Source organism: Cryptomeria japonica, chromosome 2 (genome assembly GCF_030272615.1).
Source record: "Cryptomeria japonica chromosome 2, Sugi_1.0, whole genome shotgun sequence".
Lineage (NCBI taxonomy): Eukaryota > Viridiplantae > Streptophyta > Pinopsida > Cupressales > Cupressaceae > Cryptomeria > Cryptomeria japonica.
This window is the reverse complement of record NC_081406.1, coordinates 317,288,348-317,313,473: the sequence shown is the minus strand read 5'-3', so window position 1 is coordinate 317,313,473 and position 25,126 is coordinate 317,288,348. Positions and strand designations below refer to the sequence as shown.

The 25,126-nt window shown below is 39.2% G+C and overlaps 2 protein-coding genes across 3 annotated transcripts; both read right to left on the bottom strand.

The window, feature by feature from the left end:
• Positions 1–400: 400 nt before the first annotated feature.
• LOC131027220 (pentatricopeptide repeat-containing protein At2g01860) lies at positions 401–24,888 on the bottom strand. Of its 2 annotated transcripts, XR_009102472.2 has the most exons (3): positions 23,249–24,888; positions 1,378–3,832; positions 401–1,116 (listed from the first exon to the last, which is right to left on the bottom strand). XR_009102472.2 is itself a non-coding variant. In XM_057957227.2 (2 exons), exons 1-2 carry the CDS (start codon positions 24,720–24,722, stop codon positions 3,822–3,824), a joined length of 1,485 nt encoding a protein of 494 aa, XP_057813210.2. In that variant the 5' UTR covers positions 24,723–24,888; the 3' UTR covers positions 401–3,821. The 2 variants fall into 2 exon arrangements, 1 of the variants encoding a protein (XP_057813210.2); XM_057957227.2 differs by having other exon boundaries at positions 401–3,832.
• Positions 14,177–16,808, bottom strand: LOC131873633 (protein MAIN-LIKE 2-like). Its single transcript, XM_059216634.1, has 3 exons — positions 16,584–16,808; positions 14,733–16,351; positions 14,177–14,652 (listed from the first exon to the last, which is right to left on the bottom strand). Exons 1-2 carry the CDS (start codon positions 16,755–16,757, stop codon positions 15,224–15,226), a joined length of 1,302 nt encoding a protein of 433 aa, XP_059072617.1. The 5' UTR covers positions 16,758–16,808; the 3' UTR covers positions 14,177–14,652; positions 14,733–15,223.
• Positions 24,889–25,126: the final 238 nt, after the last annotated feature.

Here is a 25,126-nt window from a genome sequence, read left to right as displayed (position 1 = left end):
ACCATTAGTAACGAGCTTCCGTCCATTGGAATTGCTTCCTTCATCATGAGCGACAGACTTTCCTCCATTGGTAGCGCTCCCTTCATTTCTATCATTGGCAGATTTATCACCATCATGATTCTGTTTGAGCCCTTTTAGCAACTGGGTTACTTCCTTTAGTGTCTCAGACACGCTGAGATGCAGCTCATTAGACCTCCTAAAGAAGGCCCTTGCTTCTTCATCAATGTCACCCATGTTGGAACCCTTTCTTGTTTCCCTCAGCTGGTACCTCTGCTCCCTCTCACTCATCAAACAAACCCACAGCTGGCAGGAATAATTCTCTAATACCAATGGAAGATACCCGCTAATTTTTCCCAATAGATCTTATATCAGAAATTAAAATGTTATTAGACAATCAATGTGAAAACAATAGTCAACCTTTAATATATTAAATTTCTAGAACATATGACTACCTTAAAATCAACAGTTTATACATTCAGTATGGCCACAATAGAATAATTATCAGATTGTGCATCAACAATTCACAAAGTATTTAAAACATACAAACATGCAGAACATATTGTTTGATCTGATACACACGGTTACAGGCAATATGATTGAATTGGTTGAATCTCTATGGCTGCCTTGTTCTTTTGTCTACTTGTGAATTCCGTGAATTATCTGCTATCACATCCAGCCCAATTTACTCTGTAAATGTTGAATTAAAATCAGTGGCAGTGAATTTACGTCAACTGTGAGGCTGGTGCTTCTGGACTCGAGTATGCCCTCAGACTATATGCTTCAGCACTTAGTGCTAGGTGGCAATGGAATGGTGCCACTGTCATGTGTAGGCTCTCCTCCCACTTGCAGAATGTCTAATCCTGAGACTCTTGGAGATGAGCACTGATATCACAGAATTCAGGTCTTTCCTCAATCGACTACTAGTGGTGCAAATTGGCTTGTGATTATTCTGATTCACCTTGATAATTCTGATCACTATTTCCCTCTTCACCAGTCAAAATGAATGTATATGATTTTGGGTGTTATTACAGCAGAGATAGCTTAGACTATATTTAATCAAGGACGGGGTTTCATCCTACCCTGTTGTAGGTCATCGAGGGTGTCGTCCCAATACACCTACGTGCACTCAAGCAGAGAAAATATAATCAAAGAATGCTCCCAACATTCGATCAGCTTCCTATAAATAGTTATATGTGCCAGTTTAGGGAGTAGCCAACCTCAAGTCGGCCCAAAATCAAAAAACAAAATATTAATCTAAACTAATAAAGTCGGCCCAAGAAAACTGATATTGTGAAATTTATTCTAATTTCATTTATTAAAATTTCAATTTTAATAATATAAATGCAAAAATCAAAATAGATGGGTGTTAGCAAACACCGTTGGATTGGCCACCTGGCCCTATTTCATTGGGTTCATCACAGCTTTTCCCACTTGATGAGCTGCTACATTGGTTGCTAGATGCTCGGAGTATGCTGGGACTAAGTCAAAAGTTCCCAAACTTCCCCTAAATCTGCTCCCTCGGTCCTCAATTCTTGTTTCACCTTGCCAAACTGCTTTACCAGCTTCCCTAGTTCATAGGACATGTGCTTTCTTATTTGCTTCTGAGGTTGAGAAAGTCTTGGGGTCGGATGGTACTGGAATAGGTCTTTTAAGACCTCTACGAATTCTTCAAAATGTGTCGTTAATGCTTGAAACTGCTGTTTGGATGCATATATATCCATTAGGCACCTTTACACATGTCAAAAAGACACCTAGGAGTCATAAATCTACCCCTTTTTCATGCATGGACTGTGCTTTACTCCTGTCAACCGGGTATTTGAGTGATGTCTTCTTCATGGAAACAACTATCATTCATCATGCTGATTGTCTCTTACTCTTTTCTTGGACTCGTGACATTAAAGATTTGACTGTCATTTACATTTCTTATTGTCTTTGGCAGCCATATGGTTTATGAGAATGTAATAGTGAAAGGACAGCATACTTTGACCTCTTGTCCCTTACAAGTCATCCATCACTTGTACCTCAATGTGGTTGGTTCTTTGTCAAGACTACCATTTATCCTTATGACTGTCCTTTTAAGACTTACCCTTAGAAGTGTCTTCTATCGTATTCACTCCTTGTACAGGGATAGGATATTGCGTGTGGTTTTGAAGATTTTCATGCCTTTTCTTTGCCCTTGTGACAATATTTTTCTGACATCTTTCATAATAGTATCACCCCTTGTCATGCACCCTGCACTTACGACAGTCCTCTATCCTCCTTAAGCTGCTCCTTGCATGCTCTTTGTAACTCTAAATAGGCTATTATGTTCCTGACATAGCCACATCCTTATGGACTGTCACTGTCATACTCTTTTGAGGATCTAAACAGACCCTTTTATTTACCACTAAATAGTCCCTTTTATTTACCATGCAATATCACTGTCACTTTTTCCCTGTTATTCATGCTTATCATTCTTTCCTCACTAAGTTTGAAGGATAATTGTCATATGCTTTCATAATGTTTATTCCCTTGAAATTCCTTCATAACTGATGCAAAACCCCTAGCTATCTCCTTTCATTACTGTCACCTGCATGACAGAGAAGACATTTGGCATAGGACTTCTGCTCTTTATATTTTCTTTATTAGAACAGTCTATTTTCATGACAGTGAGGTCTTTAACAGGTAATTCAGGTCTTCATTGCTGTAATTTCTTCATTACTCCTTCATAGACAAGTGCAAGACTTTGATAAAGATTTTTACACTTAATATGGATTCTTCACTGTGACTTTATGAGCCTTGACAGTCATAAAGCCCAAAAGGATTTAACAATTTTCTAAGATATCAACACATCGCTGTTCATTCTTGATACAGATCAAGCCTTTGGGAAGGTTTTGAAACTCTTCACTCAGTTACTCAGCTTTATGACTCCCAACCTCATTAAGACCTCCATTCGCAGAACATCAAACCTGCCAAATGCCTTGCCTATGTTCTTGCTGTTCTTTGAAGCTTTTCAATGTTCTATTCCACTGCAATTGCACTATCCTCTTAATTCCATGCATGCGATTATCAAGACAAAACTCTTCTTTATCAGTCATAGCTTTGCCATTTGATGACTGCCCAAAACTTTTCTTCTTGGCTTCTAACTGTCTTCTTTGTCTGGTATCACTAACAATGCTTCCAAAAGCTCATGGCCTGCTGACTTCTTATGTTATGGCCTAAGATCATGAGATTGTCTTCTTTTGATTTCCCCTGCTCTCTTGTTCATGGCTCTGTCATATTGCTCTATGTCACTTTCATATCATGGTCTACCCTTTTGCAACTATGCTATGAGTGTCTTAGTGCATACCCCTGTCATGATGAATTTCCATCTTCCACATTATCACTGCATCTTCTCAGGGTACCCTGTTGTTCTTGTGTTGTCATTTTCATGGCACTTAATCATCAAATTCATAGTCATTGTCATCATGTTTGCTTACATGCCTTTACTCCTACTATCTTCGTAAGTATTGGATCTTATTGTCTCTCACATGGACTGCCATCACCATCATACTGTTCACAAATTGAAAGAAGTCTTTGCAAAACTAGTGTTGTCTCTTTAGGGACTGACATTTGTCATTTGCTTTCACTATGCAACTCATTGGAAAACAGCTTGTCTACCCAGTAACATTGCTATCCTTTGCTAAGTCCAGTTAACTCTGTTGCCAGATTCATTGGTTTATATCTGTTAAGCATCTTTACACCAAAGGTGTTCCTTATTTGATATGGGCGACCGGATTTTCAAAATCAATGATTGAAAATGGACAAAAAGAATGCAAGACGATTGAAGACATCGTGTTTGTTCATTGTTTTCCTGTCAAACACAGTTTGCATGTTAGAAGTGCATGAAGTGAAAGCATCACATCACTCAGAAATATAATGTGAAAGCATCAAAATTTGACGTACGTTTTATCGCTAAATGAGTTGGAACGTGCCAGGTATGCAAATAACAATGTTCAATAGACACCAAAAACCGCGCTCAAAGGAACAGAATAAAACGTGTGCTGACACCATTGAATTTTTACAGGAAGTAGGCTCCGTGTGCCTCAATTTTCTTTTAGGCTCTTCGAAACACCAAAAACAAAATCTGGGCCTATTGGTGATCAGGGTTCTTTGCCTTGTTATTAGGGATGATATTTTTACTATTCCATTGATCCTTTTTATTCCTACTTCTGAAATCATGGATCTCTCAAGAAATTAGCATTTCCATGAATATTGAAAGGTACTTAACATTTTAGTTGTATTCATTTTAATTTGCTACAAGGTTATGGTAGTGGACTTACACAAGAAACAATTAGTCTATTTGTTATTATGCTTATGACTGAAATGTAATGACCTCCGCCACGTGGCAATAAGTTATGGTTAACCTAGTTAGAAAATCATATATAAAATAATATGTATATTGTAAAGGAAAAAAAAATTATATTTTATTTTTATGTTTTAGGTTATTTAAAATAATTAAAAGAAATTGTATTTTATCTAAAATATATTATATTACAATATTTTAACTAAATATTGTAAAATTATATATAATAATAAATATAATTGTATTATATATTATAAAGATAAATAAATATAATTATTTTTCAAAGTGTGAGTTGCAATGATAATAAGGAGTGCAGTGTAATGACAATATACATATATAACATAAAACACTCACACAATTGAATCCAGAAGCAGCGCATATCATTTAAAGACAAGTTAAATATGAACAATAAATCTATCTAAAATGTCCAAAATATTAATTTCAAGTCAATTTATTTGTTTAAGAGTTATTTTATTTTACTTTCTATTTAAATTAAAATATGTGTTTTAGATATAGATATCTGAGTTTTGTTTTTAAAAATAAACTAAGTTCTATAATATGTATCACCCCCTCTATCTATCCTAAGTTATATCTCTCTCTATCTCCCCTTCTTTCTATCCCTCTTTGTCTATCACTCTCTTTTTCTATATCTCTCTACTTCTCCTTTCACCTCTCTATTTCTCTCCCTCCCTCTCTATATCTCTCTCATAAACACACACACTCCTTGTTTCTCTCTCTCTCTCTCTCTCTCTCTCTCTCTCTCTCTCTCTCTCTCTATATATATATATATATCCATCCATATCTCTCCCTCACCCTCTTCCTAGACCTCTATACCTATATCTCTTTGCCTCTCTATCTCTATTTATTCATACTTCTTCTATCTCTCCCTCTATCTTTGTCTTATTATATCTCCATCTCTATCTATCCCTATATCTCTACCTCTCTTTATATATATCACTTTGTATCTCTATCTTTATCTTTCTATCTCTCCCTCTCTCATTCCCTCTCTCTCTCTTCCATCTATATCTATCCCTCTCCCCTCTCTCTTTATCTCCTCCCTCTCCTCTCCATATCTCTCTTCCCCTTTATAGAAGTTCTCCCTCTTTCTATTCTTATCTTTTCCTTTCTCTCCCCTTCTCCCTATTGAAAATATAACATGTGTCTATTGGTAATGGAGCTCAATTATCTTTCTAATTATCATGATAGTTTACAATACAATATAGGTTATATTCATTATTATAGATATTAAATCAAACTAAATAATTTGTGTAAAGAATTCTTTTTGTAAAATCAAACTATCCTTAAATTTTATTATATTATGTATGAGATGATTTTTATTAATTATAACAATATTTACTCCTCTACATATCCCTCTCCTTTTCCATCTCCATCTCTATCTCTATCTCCATCTCTATTTCCTTACTGCTCTTTCTCACTCGCTTGGTCTTTTCCCCCCTCTCTCCATCTTTCCCTTTCTCTCTATACCTCTCCCTACTACTTATCTCTATCTCCTTACCCCCTCTATATCTCCCTCTTTCTATCCCTACCTCTCCCTCTCTCTCTCCCTCTCTCCCTATTGCAAACATAACATGAGCCTATTGGTAATGGAGTCTAATTTATAGGTTTTCTTTCAATCATGGGAGTAGGAATCTCATTCATGGAGAGAGGGCAACTGTCAACTATCTATGATTGGAATACAGGGAAGCCCTAAATAGCTTTCAATGTGTTGCTATGGGGCTCGGGTGAAGCAGTAACTTCTTCTTTTGCAAGCACTCGACCTTGGATCTCTAAAGTGGATAGATAGCTGATTTAAAGCTATTGCTTCTCCATTGAGACCTTTGTTGCACAAACAATATCATTTTTTAAGTGGCCTACAAATTGACGTCATGTATAACACAAAGGTATGCAAAAAATATACCCAAATTTTCCCTAATTGACCTTCCACAACACTTCATGGTACCCATTGCACAAGGTGCAATTGCCAGTTTGTATACTGAGCAATCTTTGCTTTGCATTTTCTTTGTACCTATCATCAAGTATTCTAAAAGGTTGACCATATTCCCTACTCATGTCATATGGGAAATAGGCTGCATCTTTATTCAGTAAGGCTCCCTAAACTTAATTCCATTGAAAGCATTTACACTTCAGGATGAAGAAGATATCCAAATAGCTGCAAACATGCCATGATAAACATGCCAAAGGGAAAATACTAATATCTTTGCCTGCAAAATTTCACATCTGTGAGAATGAATTAGAATTTTGCCAACCATAACATTATGAGTACCTTGAATGATATATTTACCATCACAAACACTAAGCATCTCAAACTATGCAAAAGACTATGAACTGCATACTCAGAATATTGCTGTGTCAATACCATACCCAAAGTGGTATAGTATACAGACTCCCTGCCTTCTCGCTCAAATAAGAAGATCTGAGACTACTTTTGAATAACACAACAAATAGGACCTGACTCCAAAGTCAAAAGACACTGCAGGACGACAGTATTTTGATCTACTTGTGTGGCCAATAAATTGTTGCCTTGCAAAACCTGCATTTGTAAAGTACTGTCATAGTTGATATCCAGGCATTGATGCATGGTTCTGTGTGCACTGCAAATCGTTCCAGAAGAGTCCCATGATTTCAAATAGATTCTACTGATAGAAGCTACAGTGGCATCCAGAATATATTTTGTCCATGCGTCAGAAATGCAATTGTCCTTTCCTACAGATAGCTATGCACTTTATCCTCTTGGACTATGGGTAGATCACTAAATTGGCCTGCAACACTGTCTTATGCTCATTATGCTATCTGTTGCTCTTATTTATTTCCCAACATTATAAAACTATACAAATGTTGACCTCAAACACCTTTACAACTTATTGGAAAAGCTCATAGATCTTTATGATAATTGATTTGATTGGCAAACTTTGTGTGCAGGTTTTGACCACAAACTGAATAGCAGACTTGTCATTACAAGATCCATGTGCATGTATCTCTTCATAACTGTTTTTTTTAAATGACCTCTCTTCATGGTGGAAAGTGAATGCGGGAGCATTAGAATGAGTGTGAACCTCCTAGATATCTCCCTTCAAGACTTAAAGATATCCTTGGCCGCCATGGAGGACTGTAAAACTGTCATGCCTAAAAGTGATGAAAGCCTAACAGCACTAATAGTTCAATTAAGACTTAAACCCCTTAAAAAGCAATTTTCCTTTTGTAACGTCATAAATTGTACGCACTTGCTAAAGCAGTACAATTTAACACCTAGTTTAGCACCCGCCTTGGCGCAGTTGCATTTTGCATTACATTTCCCCTTTAGCACTTAATTAATCAAATTAATTAGGTCTAAAGGTTCTATTTCATCATTTTCCACATCATAAAGTCGGGCCCTTTCATTAAAGTGTGCCCCTTTCATTTTATTCCTCCAATACATCACTTAATCAAAAACCCTAATTAGGCCCTATTTTGAGCTTGGGGGATTGATTTCGGGGGTCAAAACATCTCGAAATCACCTGTAACTTCGGGATTCTCTCTAAAATCATCATATCTGACGACCCTAAAAATTTGGTGAAAAGTTGTCGGGACCGTGGCGCCCAGAGTGCACACGGTCCCGGACATTTTTCCCGAAATTTTAGGAGCACGATCCAATCATAAAATAAAGCTTAACCCCAAGAAACTGGCGGGATATTCAATCTCTAGGTCGGCCAAAAGTTGGAATTAAGACCTAGGGTTTCATACATAAGAGCTCTCTTTCTTCATTTGAAGGGATCGGATTTTTGCTTTCAGGAACCTCATATGCAGCGAAAGAGCAGATCTTTGAAGACTTCAACAACATTCAACATCCTTCTATCAAGCATTTATCAATTCCATTCATCCATTTAGGGCTTGGAAGACATTGAAGAACAATAGGAGATTACCGACTGAAGATTGGCTTGTACCCCTCCCTTGGGGGTTGGGTATGATTTCATGTTGTTTTCATGTCTTTGCATAAGCTTCAATATCTCATTTATTCATGCTTTAGATCACTTTGCATCTTGATTTAGAGCATTTACATTATCATTTACAAGCAATTAGGGTTTACTTTCTAGGTTGCTCTAGTTTGCTTACTTGCATTTTAGATCTTGCACACACACAAGGTCTGCACACACATTACTTTTACAATACAACTTGGCTATTCGTGGAGGTGGAAATCACCGAAGCGGGGGTTTGACTAAGGCAAAACCCTATATAGCCGCCCAAACACCTTTTTCAGATATAAGTGCAGGTTTCGAGATTCGGACGACGCCGCAGGTTGCAAATCCGGAAAAAGCAGGTCGAGACAGCAAGGAAGAAAACCTATAAGTCCTTATAGTTATGCCAAGCAATTAACTAGAGAGAGTTATCATGCGGTTGCCCATACTTATCATACCAGAAATAATAGGCAGCCTAGTCCTCCTCCTGTTATTCCAGTTTCTCTTCCGAATCCTCAACCAATTCTTCCGCAAGCTCCACGTATTTCACAAGTTCTTAGTAAGGAATATGATCTCATAGAACAACTTAAGGCTACCCCTGCTAAGATATCCCTTTGGGATTTGATTCAAACTTCTTCTGCTCATCACGGAATGTTACAAGATGCTTTGAAAGATTTGAATGTTCCTCCACCGAACACATCTAGTAATATAGCATCTTTGGTTAACTCTGTGATGAATCCTAAAGCTCAAATTGTGTTTACCCAAGATGAGTTGCCTACTAGTGAAATTCAACATCAATATGATCCCTTGATGATTGTGGTTATCATGAAAGACACTGCTATAAGACGAACACTAGTAGATAATGGCTCTGGTCTTAATGTGTGTAGCATTAATCTTTTGCATAAGATGAATGTGGATACATCCCTAATTGAGCCGGACTCTCGTCCTATTCGAGGCTTTGATAATGTGGCTAAAACTTCATTAGGTACTATCACCTTACCCATCACAGTGGGGCCTGTTACTTTGCCTACTCCTATCCATGTTATGTCGGGAAATCTAACATACAACTTGTTATTAGGGAGAGCTTGGATTCACAGTATGCAAGCCGTCCCCTCTACATTGCACAGACAAGTTAAGTTTATCTATAACAATAAGACATATACCTTGATAGGTGATACTAATTTTCAAGCTTGTTTGCAAACATCTACTTCCAAGGGGGGTTCTTCTAAGCCGTCCTCGTCTAGTGATGACTCTTTAAACAAGATACCTATCGATGAGTCCTCGCTCTCTGATGATCAAAATTCTTTGGATGAGTCTGGAGCTCCTGAAGAAGACTCTTCTCGACTTGAAACTACACATAAGAAGGATTTTGATCCTGAGAAGATTCTCCCAGACGACGATTGGGGATCTCTTGATTTTAATCCCACCTTTGTAGGTGAATATAAGGTTCCTTCTAGAGAGCTTAAAGCTGAAAAGAAGGAAGAAGTTAAAAATCAATCAACACTACCTGAACCTATGAGTAATAACTTTGTGGCCACTTCTCAAACTTCTTCTCCCCGCACTTCCAATTCTGAAGGGTTTGATTCTTTGTCTTATGAAAAACCACCTTCTCTGTCTGAAATGGCTGATCGTTATGGTCGTGGTTTTTGCATTTTTGCTAAGCATGGGTATCATGGAAATGGTTGTGGCGCTCACGAACAAGGGATAAAGGTTCCTCTAGAGAATAATCTTCACAACCATGCCTTTGGACTTGGCTATAATCCCTGTAAGCGCACTAAGGCTTCTAGAAGACCATGTATTAGTGTTAATACTATTTCTACATCTCTATCAATGCAACACCCCGAGTATATTGATGAAGATCCTTCGTGTGCCTGTGCTTTGGATGTTTTTCCTACCGATGATGATTTAGCTGAATTTTTAGGAGCATATGATACTCTTCCTCGTTATCATCACAATAGGGGACTCCCTTATTGTTTGAACACTGAAGCCTATTTTGGAAAAGAGATGGATAACGATGAGATTGTGAAAGAATTCCCTCAGTTAAAGGATACTCCTCAACAAAGTAATCTTCTCATAAGTGACACCATTGATGTTAAGATGGATCCTTGCAATGAAGAAAAAGTTATTAAAATTGGAAAATGTTTGGATGAAGAGGAACAAAAACAATATGAAGATTTATTGCATGAATTCCCCGAGATCTTTGCTTGGACATACTCTTACATGCCTGGTATAGATCCTAAGATTGTTACTCATAATATTGTCTTAGTCCCTGATGCTAAGCCCGTGAAACAAAAGATTCGAAAAATGAACCCTAAGGTGGCTCTGCTTGTTAAGGCTGAGATTGAAAAGTTATTGGAGGCTGGATTTATCCGCCCTATTGATTATTCCCCATGGATTTCAAATATTGTCGCTGTGGCTAAACCAGATAATAAAATAAGAATGTGTACCGATTTCCGAGATTTAAATAAGGCTTCTTTAAAAGATGATTTCCCTCTTCCAAACATTGACATGATAGTTGATTCTACGGCAGGACATGCCTTGTTATCCTTCATGGATGGTTTTTCAGGATACAATCAAATTTTCATTAACCCTCAAGATCAATTCAAAACCGCTTTCACCACTCCTTGGGGTACGTTTTGTTGGATAATGATGCCTTTCGGACTTAAAAACGCCGGTGCAACTTATCAACGAGCGATGACCCTTATCTTTCACGATTACATGCATAAGATTTTAGAAGACTATGTTGATGATGTTTTAGCCAAATCCATTCTTCGCATAGATCATATTAAGATCCTTCGTCAAATCTTTGAAAGGATTCGTAAATATCACATGCGCTTGAATCCCCGAAAATGTGTTTTTGGTGTGGATAGTGGAAAACTATTAGGATTCATAGTTTCGCATTGTGGGATTGAGGTGGATACTAAGAAAATAGATGCTATTGTCAACATGCCACCTCCTAGAAATGTGTCTCAACTCAAAAGCTTACAAGGAAAGATTCAAGCTATTCGTAGGTTTGTATCTCAACTTGCGGATTGTACTTTTCCTTTCACTCAACTTCTCAAAAAGAATATCACTTTTCAATGGAATGAGGATTGTCAGCAAGCATTTGAAGTTTTAAAAATGTATTTGGCTAATCCTCCTATCCTTCGACCGGCTGAACCTTCTAAACCCTTCCTTCTTTATACGGCTACGTCCTCTCATGCTCTTGCAGCATTATTGGCACAACATGATAAAGATGGTAAGGAGTGTCCGGTTTATTATATAAGTCGTACCTTACTCGATTATGAGACCCGATATTCTGCGATAGAAAGACAATGCTTGGTCTTGGTGTTTGCGACTCAGAAATTGAGACATTATCTCTTAAACTCAGAAGTCCACGTCATGGTAAAGTTTGATCCGTTGAAGCATCTTTTCTCTAAAACTGATTTATCAGGACGCCTAGCTAAGTGGGTTATGATGTTAACTGAATTTGACCTTAAATTTGTTTCACAAAGAGCAATTAAAGGGCAAGCATTGACCGATCACCTAGCTGAGGCCCCTTCACCTTTCTCCTTCCCTAACCCTGAGTCTTTTCCTGACGACTTCATTCTTTGTACAGAGAAAGATGAAACTTGGGAGTTATATTTTGATGGCTCTAAGTGTCGTACGGGATCGGGGGCAGGTGTTGTTCTGATTTCTCCTACAAAGAAGTTTATTCCCTTATCTTATCGTCTCAATTTCCTATGTACCAATAACATTGCTGAGTATGAGGCTCTTATAGCAGGAATAAAGGCAGCCTTAGCTCTGAATATAAAACACATACATATTTTTGGAGATTCTCAACTGATTATAAGACAAGTAACAGGACTGTATCAAGCAAAACAAGACAAGTTATCACAATATAAAGACCTTGCTATCTCTTTGTTACAAAAATTTGATTCTTACACCATAGAACCTGTTCCTCGAAAAGATAATCGACATGCGGACGCAATGGCATGTGTGGCTTCTCTTGTATCTTTAGAGGACCCTGTGGTTGATCTTAAATTTGTTATTCACAACCTTACTTCTCCAGCTATTGTAGATAATTCCAGCCTGGTGACATGTTGCGACTTCATAGACTCAGATGAATGGTACTCGCATATCGTAAGATACTTGACTGATGGTACCTTTCCTGATTCCGCCAATAGGAACACCAGGGCTAGAGTTCGCAAGTTGTCTGCTAGGTATATCATTCTTTCTAATGTTCTTTACCGAAGGGGTTATAACGGTCTTCTCCTTCGCTGTCTTAACAAATCAGAAATCCCTATTGCTCTTGAAGAGGCGCATTCAGGTGCCTGTGGGGGGCATTTTGGAGGTAAATCCTTGGTTCAAAGATTACTTCGTATGGGATATTATTGGCAAACTATGCAGCAAGATTCTTTTTCATTTGTTAAGAAATGTCATCAATGTCAACAAAACAATAATTTGATTCATGTTCCTGCCCAAGAACTCCGTTCTCAGGTAGCTTCTTGGCCTTTCTCTGCATGGGGGTTGGATCTCATCGGTAAAATCTCTCCTCCTTCATCTCAAGGACATATTTTCATTATAACCGCAACAGATTACTTTACAAAGTGGGTAGAAGTTGTTCCTCTTCGCTCCACTACAGCTGAAGTGATTTGTCGATTTCTTCTAGAAAACATTATTTCTCGATTTGGGATACCTTCCACTATAATCTCTGATAATGGGACATCATTTAAGAATAAAGACGTGAAGCAATTCCTTGAGAAATATCATATTAAACATCGATTTTCTACACCATACTATCCTCAATCAAATGGTCAAGCCGAATCATCCAATAAAATAATCGAACAAATTCTTTGCAAAACCGTGAATAAGCATGGTAAGGATTGGAGTACTTAGCTAATCTATGCTCTTTGGGCCTACCGAACGAGTGTACGAATTGCCACGAGAACTACTCCTTATAATCTTGTTTATGGTGCTGATGCTATTATGCCTTTAGAATTAGAGATTCCATCACTTAGAGTTTCTCTCAAAGGTATAATAGATGATGACTCCTATAGAGAACAAAGACTTCAACAGCTTGAGATGCTTGATGAACAACGTATAAATGCTCTTGAGCATATTCAAGCGTATCACAAAACTCTACAACGAAGCTATAATGATAAGGTTATTCAACGTTCCTTCTCAGTGGGTGACTTAGTGCTCTATGAGAATCAGCGCAATGTGAATGCCTTACCTGAAGAAAAGGGAAAATTCAGTCCTAATTGGCTTGGACCGTATATCGTTATTGAAGATTATGGATCAGGTGCTTACAAAATAGCGGATGTAGACGATACGCCTCTTAAAGACCCTATAAACGCTATGCACTTGCATAGATACTATGCTTAATTCCTCATTCCTTATCATTCATCTATTTCCTTTCTCACTTCTTCAAAATTGGATAATATGTTAGCATATCTTTGTTAGAGCAAATGGAATTAAATGATGTTTTGTTTAATCTATATTGCTTCATTCCTGACAAGCGTGTTTTTTTACTTTATGGTTTGTCTTGAATTCATTTATGTAAATTACAAAAGATTTACATTTTCATTATGTTGACATATTATACAATGTTTTTATGTGTTAAGTTGAATCATGTCATGTTGTGTTTAAATTCAAATTAAATCACATTGGTTATATGATTCGTAGGCTTAATACATACTTTCTTCCTTATCATCAATATAGTACTTGATCAAATATTTTAATTTAGTCACACATGTATCAATTTAATCATGGAGCATTGAGAAATCAATCACATGGAAATTAAATTCAGAACATACATGTACATCTACCAAATGTATTAACTTTAATCAAAATACACATTGTTTTAGACATTAAAGATAACACGTTTGAAACAAAGAAGCATGTATATATATATATATATGTGTGTGTGTGGATCAATATACAAAGGTAGGTCCCTATACACCCGAAATATGACCTACCCTACATCATAAAATCATCTTCTATCCCTAGGGCTGGTGGCCGGAGAGTGACGACTAGATGCTCCCTCCCGATCCGGCCGTGCAGGTGGACCCATAGGCGTATACCGTGATATAGATCGTGAATGGCTCCGAGAGGAACTCCTACGATCCCTATCCATAAGGATAGCGCGATACGAGGTAGCCTCGGCCTGAGCTGCTGCTAGATCACGTTGTGCTCGCTGAAGGTCCTCTGATAGAGCCCGCTCTCTCTCCCTCCATATCTCTACCTATACTCGAAATGGGGAGAACAAATCATCATGCCGACTCGCGTTCCCTTGAGGTCTATAAGCAACCTGTGAGGAACTAGGGATCTGCGCTGTCGTGGAGATATCTGTCACTGCTTGCTGGATCAAGGAGCGCCACTCCTGCACATTAGCTGTAGCAGTAGAACAGATTTTGTGTTAGTACCATTTTATATCATCAAAACATCAATCAATCAATATAAACCTACTATACCTGGATCTCCCTCACGCCAGTAGGGATCGTGATATGGTAGCATCTGTGACTGGGAACTACTAGGCTCCCCACGCTCGAGCGATCTGTGCGCGATAGGTGCAGGTCTCCGTAGCGCCTCGTGTTCCCCCTTTTGGGGAATAACGGGAGGATCTAAGGCTACGGTATCATCCCCTGAATGGTGAGGAGCTGCATCTGACTCCTCCTCATCATCTCTATCCTCCTCCTCCTCGTCATCCCCATCCTCATCTGCATCCTCGTTCTCCTCATCATCATCTCTCCTCCTCCTCGTCATCCTCGTCCTCCTCCTCCTCGGCACTAGGCTGATCTCCTATAGGCGGATCAGGACCTCCTGCCTCTTCATGACCCTCTCCCTCCTCTGGCTCCTCCGATCTGGATCCCTGATCCTCATCTCGATCTCCATGCCTCCATGGACCTGGATGGCCTGTCGGGTGATCTGGTGGAAAGATAGGCCCTGGGTATGATCTCATAAACTAGGAATGATATCTGCGCTGTGCCCCGGGGTCTGCAGCATAATCAGTGACCACATCCTGGTCGGACCCCTCTATATCTGTGATCTCGATATCGTCTATCGTCGGTCTCGCTACTGCTTTGGGTCTGGGAAGGACTCGTGAGTGTCGAGTGTAGATGGGCACATCGGCTGGGACACACTGCTCTAGCCCGAACTGCCTCCGTACTCGGTCAAAGTAGAATGGGACTATGATGTGTGGATATCGTCCTCTCAGTAGGCGGTTCCTCTGTAGGCATGCTAACTGTCTCTCCATCCCATCCCATCTGTGCATCGGCAGATATGGTCTCCACACGGTCACCTCGGCTGTCAATCTGTCAACTATCACTCTCCAATACAATAGATCTCCAAATCTCCACTCACTGGTAAGTGGATAAGCAAATACCCTAGGTCGCTCGCTAGCCGTACTCATCGGATAGCCGACAGGCCTGGTGCATGTAAAGTGCTCAAATATCCACACCTGCAGAAGTGTGCATGTCATCAAGCTGCAAACCTGTCCGAAAACATACTCCTCGAGGTCGTGATAGAGATGTGCAAGCATACTCCGACCCCAGGCATATACTCTCCTGTGTCTCTCCATAGCCCTGATGCACCATGTGAAACCCCCATGCATGTGTGTACCTCGCCCGTTAAGGCAGACAGCTAGTGCAATGATGGCTATCATAAGACGTCTCATGAGGGGCACCTCTCCTGTAGGATGTAAGAGCCAGCTGACCATGATACGACCTCTCGTCTCACTCGGCATGACTCTCCCTATGCAATATACCTGCTCCCTCTGATGATCCTCTACTGACCGATCGGTCGCATATGTCACGGTAGCTCCTCTGATCGGTAGGCGAAGAATGCGGTACACATCCTCAAGTGTCACCGTCATCTCCCCTACTGGAAGCTGGAACGTGCATGTGTCAGGATCCCATCGCTCCATGAGTGCCATCGGCATCGCAGGATGAAATCGGATGGCCGGCATAAGAATCATACACCACAAACCTACTATCGACAATGTGTCTCTCTCTGCCTGAGTAAGTCGGGGAATCTGATCTCGCAAACTGCGAAGAATCTGCCCCGCCGTGTGCTCTCTCATGTACGGGAGACCCTGCATCACAAAAACATAACTATAATCAGTACTCAATCATCAAAAATCATTCATGCAAACTGTCGAACATCGTATGCTAACCCTGGCATCTCTCGCCAAGTCCTGATTGGGACCATGGCGCCCTGAGGGACCATGGCGCCCTGTGTGGGACCCACGGTCGGGTTCCGGAGCCCGCAAACGATCACAGAAAGTCAAATACAGAAAATCAAAAGTCAAAGTTCAGTCAACTCACCTCGTCCAGTGGCTCGTCGTCGATCACGGCCTGTCGCATGATCTCAATCCTCGTGGGACGCTCCGGTCGTCGTGAAAGCATGATGATGGCTATGTGGGCTCCGCTGCAATGAACAGTACTCAGAATCAACAAAGTGACAAATGCAAATGTCTCTTTCAAGGTATATACTTTCATTCCTTTACCTTTGCTTTCAAAACCCTAATTTTCCTCTATCACTCATTTCATCATGACTTGAGTTTGGGAGATGCGATTTTCGAACCGTTTGTTGCGTAGGAATCATATTTTCGCTCCCCTACTCTCGGGATGTTCCAAAAAGTGCTCTGATGAAGCCTTTTCAGTGAACATCCCTCATCAATACTCTCTTACACAATTTGTCGTAAGTAAACATGTTACCCTGTTTCACCTCCCTAATAAGCAAGCCGAAACAGGGGGGGGGCATATAGCTACTCGCAAATTTCATCACCTTCCTTAGTAAGCATTAGGTGATTTTGTGATCTAACGTGTGTTTTGTAGGGTGCGGTTCCTAACTGTGTACTGTAGATACCGCTGGAGGCTTCGTCCGACAACTTATGGATATATCCTTTTTCAAATGATGTTTACTTTCTGTACTTTAGCTTGCATATGCACGTAGTACTCATATGACCGCTAAAGTGGGGGCTAAATGTAACGTCATAAATTGTACGCACTTGCTAAAGCAGTACAATTTAACACCTAGTTTAGCACCCGCCTTGGCGCAGTTGCATTTTGCATTACATTTCCCCTTTAGCACTTAATTAATCAAATTAATTAGGTCTAAAGGTTCTATTTCATCATTTTCCACATCATAAAGTCGAGCCCTTTCATTAAAGTGTGCCCCTTTCATTTTATTCCTCCAATACATCACTTAATCAAAAACCCTAATTAGGCCCTATTCTGAGCTTGGGGGCTTGATTTCGGGGGTCAAAACATCTCGAAATCACCTATAACTTCGGGATTCTCTCTAAAATCATCATATCTGACGGCCCTGAAAATTTGGTGAAAAGTTGTCGAGACCGTGGCGCCCGGAGTGCACACGGTCCCGGACATTTTTCCCGAAATTTTAGGAGCACGATCCAATCATAAAATAAAGCTTAACCCCAAGAAATTGGCGGGATATTCAATCTCTAGGTCGGCCAAAAGTTGGAATTAAGGCCTAGGGTTTCATATATAAGAGCTCTCTTTCTTCATTTGAAGGGATCGGATTTTTGTTTTCAGGAACCTCATATGCAGCGAAAGAGCAGATCTTTGAAGACTTCAACAACATTCAACATCCCTCTATCAAGCATTTATCAATTCCATTCATCCATTTAGGGCTTGGAAGACATTGAAGAACAATAGGAGATTACCGACTGAAGATTGGCTTGTACCCCTCCCTTGGGGGTTGGGTATGATTTCATGTTGTTTTCATGTCTTTGCATAAGCTTCAATATCTCATTTATTCATGCTTTAGATCACTTTGCATCTTGATTTAGAGCATTTACATTATCATTTACAAGCAATTAGGGTTTACTTTCTAGGTTGCTCTAGTTTGCTTACTTGCATTTTAGATCTTGCACACACACAAGGTCTGCACACACATTACTTTTACAATACAACTTGGCTATTCGTGGAGGTGGAAATCACCGAAGCGGGGGTTTGACTAAGGCAAAACCCTATATAGCCGCCCAAACACCTTTTTCAGATATAAGTGCAGGTTTCGAGATTCGGACGACGCCGCAGGTTGCAGATCCGGAAAAAGCAGGTCGAGACAGCACCCCACACCAAATTGCAGAGCAGAATACCAGGACAGGGGCGTGGGGCGCCCTGGTCCTGTCAGGACAGGGGCGCTGGGCGCCCTGGTCCCTGGGACAGAGGCGCTGGGTGCCCTGGTCCTCCTGACAGACAGCATTTCAAACAGTTTTCCAAAGTGCAAAACAGCAGTTTCAGGTGCAGAATCAGGACAGTGGCGCCCGCGCCCCCGTCCCGAACATTTCCACTCAGATTTTGACTCCAGGTACGCATTTGCATTCTTGTTTTATCTTGGTATTTACAGCTTTCCATTGTTTAAGTTCAATTCTGCAATCTTGTTATTAGTTCATACTTGCATTCTAGGGTTAGGAATTGGACTTGCATAATCTTACCTTTCAATTACAACAAAGGAATAGAAACCCTAATAGGTAGCCCGTGGCGCTCTCTTTCACAAAAAGAAGTAGCCAATTGTGCGATACCTCTAGGCTCTTTCGTATTCCGTAATGTGTGACAAGAGGTAGGATTAGGACATGATAACCTAGTCTCGCTTTTTCCCTCACACACCTTTCTATAAGCAGTGCGACCTTTGACCGAGTTAAGCTTTTGAAACATTACTTGAAGATTTTACCATGGACAAAACACAATATTCAAGCCCTTTTTCCTTTCTTTTAAAATTTTAATATTTATGAATTTGATAAACTTATTTGACCACTTGACAAAGTAGGCTAACACTCATATATAGAGGTTGTGATCTCATAGATTGGCAAGGGCATGACAGTCCGCCCTTCCCAAGATTGCTTGTCCTTAAACAATGATGATGGAGAGAGTTTTCAAGATGACTCCCAACATGAAATGGCTTGGTTTTTGCAACTTCTAACTTTGCTTTCTATGAAGATCTATCTCACAATTCAGCTTCTGCTGCACTACTCTATTATTATCTCTCGTTGCAAATTTGAACCGGCATATGTTTTTGCCTTAACTTCAAAAGTGAGGTATCCCAATTAACAAGAGTTGGAAATTTGTAAGGTCCATAAGTTAAGATAAATTTTCTGTCATCCCCCAAGAGAAGAAACAAAGGACAACTTGCAATAGCATAGTTTGGAACCAAGGGAAGACCAAATAAATCGCTACCCCGCCCCACCCTTTGCATCTATAAGGAATCCTCTTTGATTCATTTCTTTGAGGTAAGGTAACAAGAGGAAACTTCCACATATTAAGATGAGAATGAGAAGCATGACACACATCTATGACCTTAATTATGTTGTTTTCTATCAATGTTTGTCTTGTGCTATGGTGTTTAAGGGTAGATGTATAGTGGTTGAAAGCTCTTGGGATGAAGAAGAACTCACTAAATTATTCCACATCAAGATACAAGTCAAGGGTAAGAAGATTGATGCATTGTTTGATACATGCCATAAGCAAACCTAATGTCCCAAAGTTACAAGGAGTGGACATTTGAGTCTAAAGGCAATGTAAGTTGACATATGGGTTTAATCCAGAGTTTAAGGATGAAGTGCTTGCTGATGTGATATGTCTAGTTGTTTATGGTGTCTTTCATGTAAGCCCCTATCTACATGTGAGAGATAAAATCTACTTTTAAAGGAAAGATCAGTGCATGAACTAGAATGATAAATGTTGAAATAATAGCTAGTTCGGATCAAATATAAGTATTACTTGTATTGGACTGGACCCAAACACATTATGTAACTTGTAACCATTAAGGATGTTGATATTTGTAGCTAAGTCGGATCCCCTCTAGGGCCGACTTAGCACACTTAACATGTGTATGGCCCTGTCGGCCTTAGCCATGTTTGCTATTACATTTTGTTACATAAATTCTTGTTTAGGTCTGGCCCTATTTGGGCGGTGTATGTAACTTGCAAATATGAAAATTGGGCAAGACCCATAATGTAACTTGTAATGGGTCAAGTCCTATATTGAATGTAACTTGTATTGAGGTAACTTGTAGCGTGGGCTGACCCTATATTGGGCGCCTAATCTAAAGCATTATATTGCTCCTTGTTGTAAGCCGACCTATGATGAATTGGGAGGCTAAGTCTCATATATATACAAAGTGTGAATCATTGAATCAACACACATTCAGCGATAAACCATCTTCCTTCACTTAGTGAACTAATACTTGCAGTGATCAGTGAGCCATAACTCAAGAGCAGCGAACTTCTTTCAGGATAGTGAATCACCCTTAAGGACAGTGAAGATACCTTTAAGGACAGCAAAGGCACCCTCAAGGACAGCGAAGTCATCCCTGAAGCCTGCAACTTCATCTGCTAGAGCAGCGAATCATTCTGAAGCAGAAAATCTCCTTTCATGACAGTGAATTCAGTTCTTCATCTTCTGTGACAGTTGCACTTACCCATTGGTCTGCTCATTCACATCTTGTCTAGCGGATTTCCTTATTTGCTCAGTGAAACAAGTATGTTGCATTGTGCCCTAGTTCAATGTGCATTCTGAGTGCTTCATGTGTGAAGCAGATTCTAAGGACATCTACTGATTATTGCATAATAAGATCTGAGATTTATAGCTGGGTTTTTCACCTCCAAGAGGGAGGTTTTCCCAGCGTATCTGTGTGTTTTGTGTTTGTTCTTCATTGCATTCTGATTTCTGTTGTTTATTGTTTAATCTGATTGCTAAAATTAACAATAAAGACTTCACTTTGAACTCGTTGATGCAATTAGAAGGTTCTCTTTTATTGCTGTGGAAAAGAATAGCATTTGGAGGTTGGGATAAAGACTTTCATGGCTGCATACTAATCAAAAACGGTGAGAAATCAGTCAGCTGTTGAACCAATTTTCGAAATTGTTCTTGCCATCTTTGGAGCCCAAGGAACTACCCAAAGGCAACTAAATAACATGAGATCAATTGTTTCCTGATTTCCTTCTTACAAACATTGGGCTGTACAGTCAAGTGTTGTAGAGGCTAAAGAGGTTGAGTTGCAGCTAAAGCTAGTCACTGAGCAAGGTGTTCTTGCCTTTGAAAAAATAAATTGTCGAAATGTTTTGTCGGTTTAGTGTATTATTTAAAAAATAAATAAATAAATTAGGCTAATGTTAAAAGGAATGCCAATTAAGAAGAATCACACTGGGAGATGTGGGAAAAAATCATGTAAAGAGAAAAAGATATGTATTACATGAAAAGTTCTCAAGGTAAAAAAGAACAAGCTAATTTACAAACCAATTAACTTCTCAAGTTGAGAATATCTTAGGTAAATAATCACAAATAAAATAGCTCGTGTGTGCTGTACCTCTATTCAGGGCTTTGGCCATCCTAAATAGGTGCACAACTGCTAAGCTTAAGCTAGGTACACACCTTATTACATATGTTCTTGAGCCCAAAATTTACACATTGTTTAGGTGGAGAAAAATAAATCCTTACAAACAATATTAATGACTAAGAACTGATATTAGAAATATTAAAGATCAAGAAATCATGATAATATTAAAATCAATACATCATAGCATCATTACAATTCAGATCAATACAGCATAGCATATTCCTCGCAGCCAATCACTTCATGAATTCCTTAGAAATGCTTGCAAATGGCAATTATCAAGGCTGGTCATCCTTGACTTGCTGGAAGCATGGGAGGTGCCCACCCTTTCATCTCTCAGTCCACCTTTGAGGCCTGCTGTCCTTGATCAAGCCCAAGAGCATGGAAGGATAGCCATCCTTCCAACTCTTGTTCAACTTGATAAGAGCATGAAAGGGGGGCCGTCCTTTCATCTCTCGTGAACTTGGAAGGGATTTCATCCTTCCTATTTGCAAAATACTCCCACAAATTCAAAACTGATTTCTCAAGGAACTTGCTAGATTATTACTAAGTACCTCTTGATGTAGTAACAAGTTTAATTCTCAAATGGCTGCAATTAATTATTTTCTGCAGTATATACTTGTTTTTGTAATCTGAATTCTTTTAATTGCTTCTAGATAATTTTCTGAATTGATTGTCAGATGATCCCCTCCAAATGATTTGTTCTTTCCTCTTATATCTTTACATTTGAGGGAGACATGCCTCTTCATTATTTCTGCATTTTGGAAGAGTCACAACCATTCATCTTAATCGCTAGCCTGGAATCTTAATTTAATTTTAATTAAGTATCCTTTTATTCTAGAAAACCACTGCCCTGGATATTCTTCAATACATTCTTTAAATGACTTTTTAAAGAATCGCTTTAAAAATGATATTGTTAGTTTTAAACTTAATCGACCTCCTTAAATGAATCGCTGCCCTCTTATTTCATCCGCCCAGGTTTAAGTTTAAGTGCTACGATCTGATTTTTAGCAAGGCTGTGATCTCATATATAGAGGTTGCGATTTCATAAATAGGTGAGGTATGACAAACTGAATCGCAATTTTTGTTTTATTCTTCTAGAGGTAGAGCTATAAGTTTGTTTAAGTATTGCTCTGTTTGTCAAATATTAAACAAAGGTATATAATTCTTTTGGAAGTTAGGTAAATTCAAAATTGAATCACTATTTTTGTTTTGCTCATCTAGAGGTAGAGCTATAAATTGCTCTATTTACCAAATGTTAAACAAGACGCTTCGAGTTACTCAAGCGAGAAACATAAACGCTTTAAGAAAAAATAATTTTGCTAACCAAAAAATGTGATTCTTTTCACGTTTGGTGCTCATTAGATGATTTGATTGCTTTTTCAGATGCAAGAGAGTAATATTTGATTTAATGAAACACACGGTAGAATCATAAAAGAAAACAGAATTTACCAGTTTTGAACAGAAAATTTTCGACAAGATTTACACATGCCAGATACTATTATTAACCAGGTAAGGTTAAATTTTATTTGAATCTGTCAATCTAAAAACAATCTGGAAATAAGCAAACTGACAATCTAAAACATTGCTTCCGAATTTTCATTTTTTACATGGAAGAGAGGATTCTCACTTTCAGACAAGCTTTCAAATCTATGTTGAAGGATCTCAAGGTTTGGTTTGATGCCTATTCTTTCCACTTCCTTCAAAAGTTCTCTGCATTTCACCACTCTTCCTGATTTGAAGTATAGCGCAATTAAATTACTGTAAATATCACGAGTGGGCACAAAAGATGCATCTTTCATTTTACTAAAATATCTTGCAGCTCTTGACAGATCACCCAGCTCAGCACACAAACGGATTATCACTCGATAGGCTGGTAGATCAAGCAAGCAATTCGATTCTTCCATTTCCCACACAAGTGCAAAGGCCTTCCTGAATTTGCCACTACAGTATCTACTATGCATTATGGTAGTGTACATGACAACATTTGGTCTATGACCTGATTCCTTCCACCAAAAGAAAAGGCTCTCCACTGCTTCATACATTCCGAGTCTGATACAACCCTTCATAACAGCAGTGCAGTCCTGTATTTCCAATTTCAACTCATCTCTCATTCCAAGCTCTTCTATGAGTTTACCTGCTAAATTATGCCATCTTCTGGATTTGGAAGCCTCAACAATGAGCTTGGCATGAATACCATCATCAAGCTTAAATAACGAATCCCTTGCAGCCAGTAAAACCTCTCTGGCTTGCCTGCATTGGCCTGACTTGATATAACCTCTAGCAATAGACTCGAGGGTATTCCTGTTGCATGAAGCTAAGGTGCTCTTTAAGTCAAAGAGTGTCTTCAGTTCACCGGCTCGAGCAAGTACCTGCAGTATAGAACCTAGAATCCTATCATCTGGGTAAAGTTTTGGGCATTTCTGAGCCCAACAGAATGTCTGGAGAGCTCTTTGAGGCAAACCCATGTGCCCAAGCTCCCGAATGGTTAGGGACAGTGAACCCTTTCTAAGGACACACTCCCATTTATCTAGGACTTTTGATACCTCTTCCTCTGGAGAAAGATCTCTGATTTCTCTAGCAAGGTTTATCAGAAACTGTGGGTTTTTGTAGACCCTGTTCAAAGGATTGGGTGACCTGAAAGCTCTCTTAGATTGAGGAACACCTGTAGGCCTAATTTTATGAGGCATGGGAAGAGGAAGGTACCTTTCTTTCATTTGACTTCTTGATTTTGGGGGTGTTAGGCTTCGGAAGAGTGAAGCAATTGTATCCAATTGATCAGCACTCCATTCCCCTTCAATATCCTCTATCGAATCACCATCAGAAATATAATCCATTTCTTCATCCGATGTACCTGACATTTCAGAATCCGCATGCTCTTCAGCTTGAAACCCATGTAGCTGAATTGAGCTAAAAACCTTAATGGTGCAGATTCTTCCTGTGCTCATTTCAATCAGACAAACCCGTGGTATTTTCCTGAGTATAGACCTGTTAAGTTGTCTGCAACCCAGATTATATTTTAGCAAATTATTGTGTGGGAGTACAACTCCACGGGATGTGGCCAATCCAGAATATACCCAATTTTCTGAGAGTATGCACATCATGCCTTTTTATCCAGTTGTTACGGAGAACCTTGCTCCAGCAGGTGCCCCCTCCCGGCAATGGAATGGAATGGCCGCCTTCGAGGGAGCATTCTAAACCCCTATTAAGGAGCTCGGAATCACAGAATATAGCAGTACCCGAGATGAATAAAATCTAGGGAAATTTAACAAGACAGAACTCTAACCTTAACATGCTTTTGTTAGAATTAATCTGAAGATTTAATTAGGTACTAAAGAAAATTTAGTTTACATTTTTTTTTTAAATTTATATCTAATTATAGGCAGGGAACTAATATTTTCGATTGAGCTCTTCATATTAATTTGTGCAAAATAAAGTTAAATTTTTAGTCTTTTCCATAGTTTGTAACATCTACATTTCATAAATAGCATTTATCATAATTTTTGCC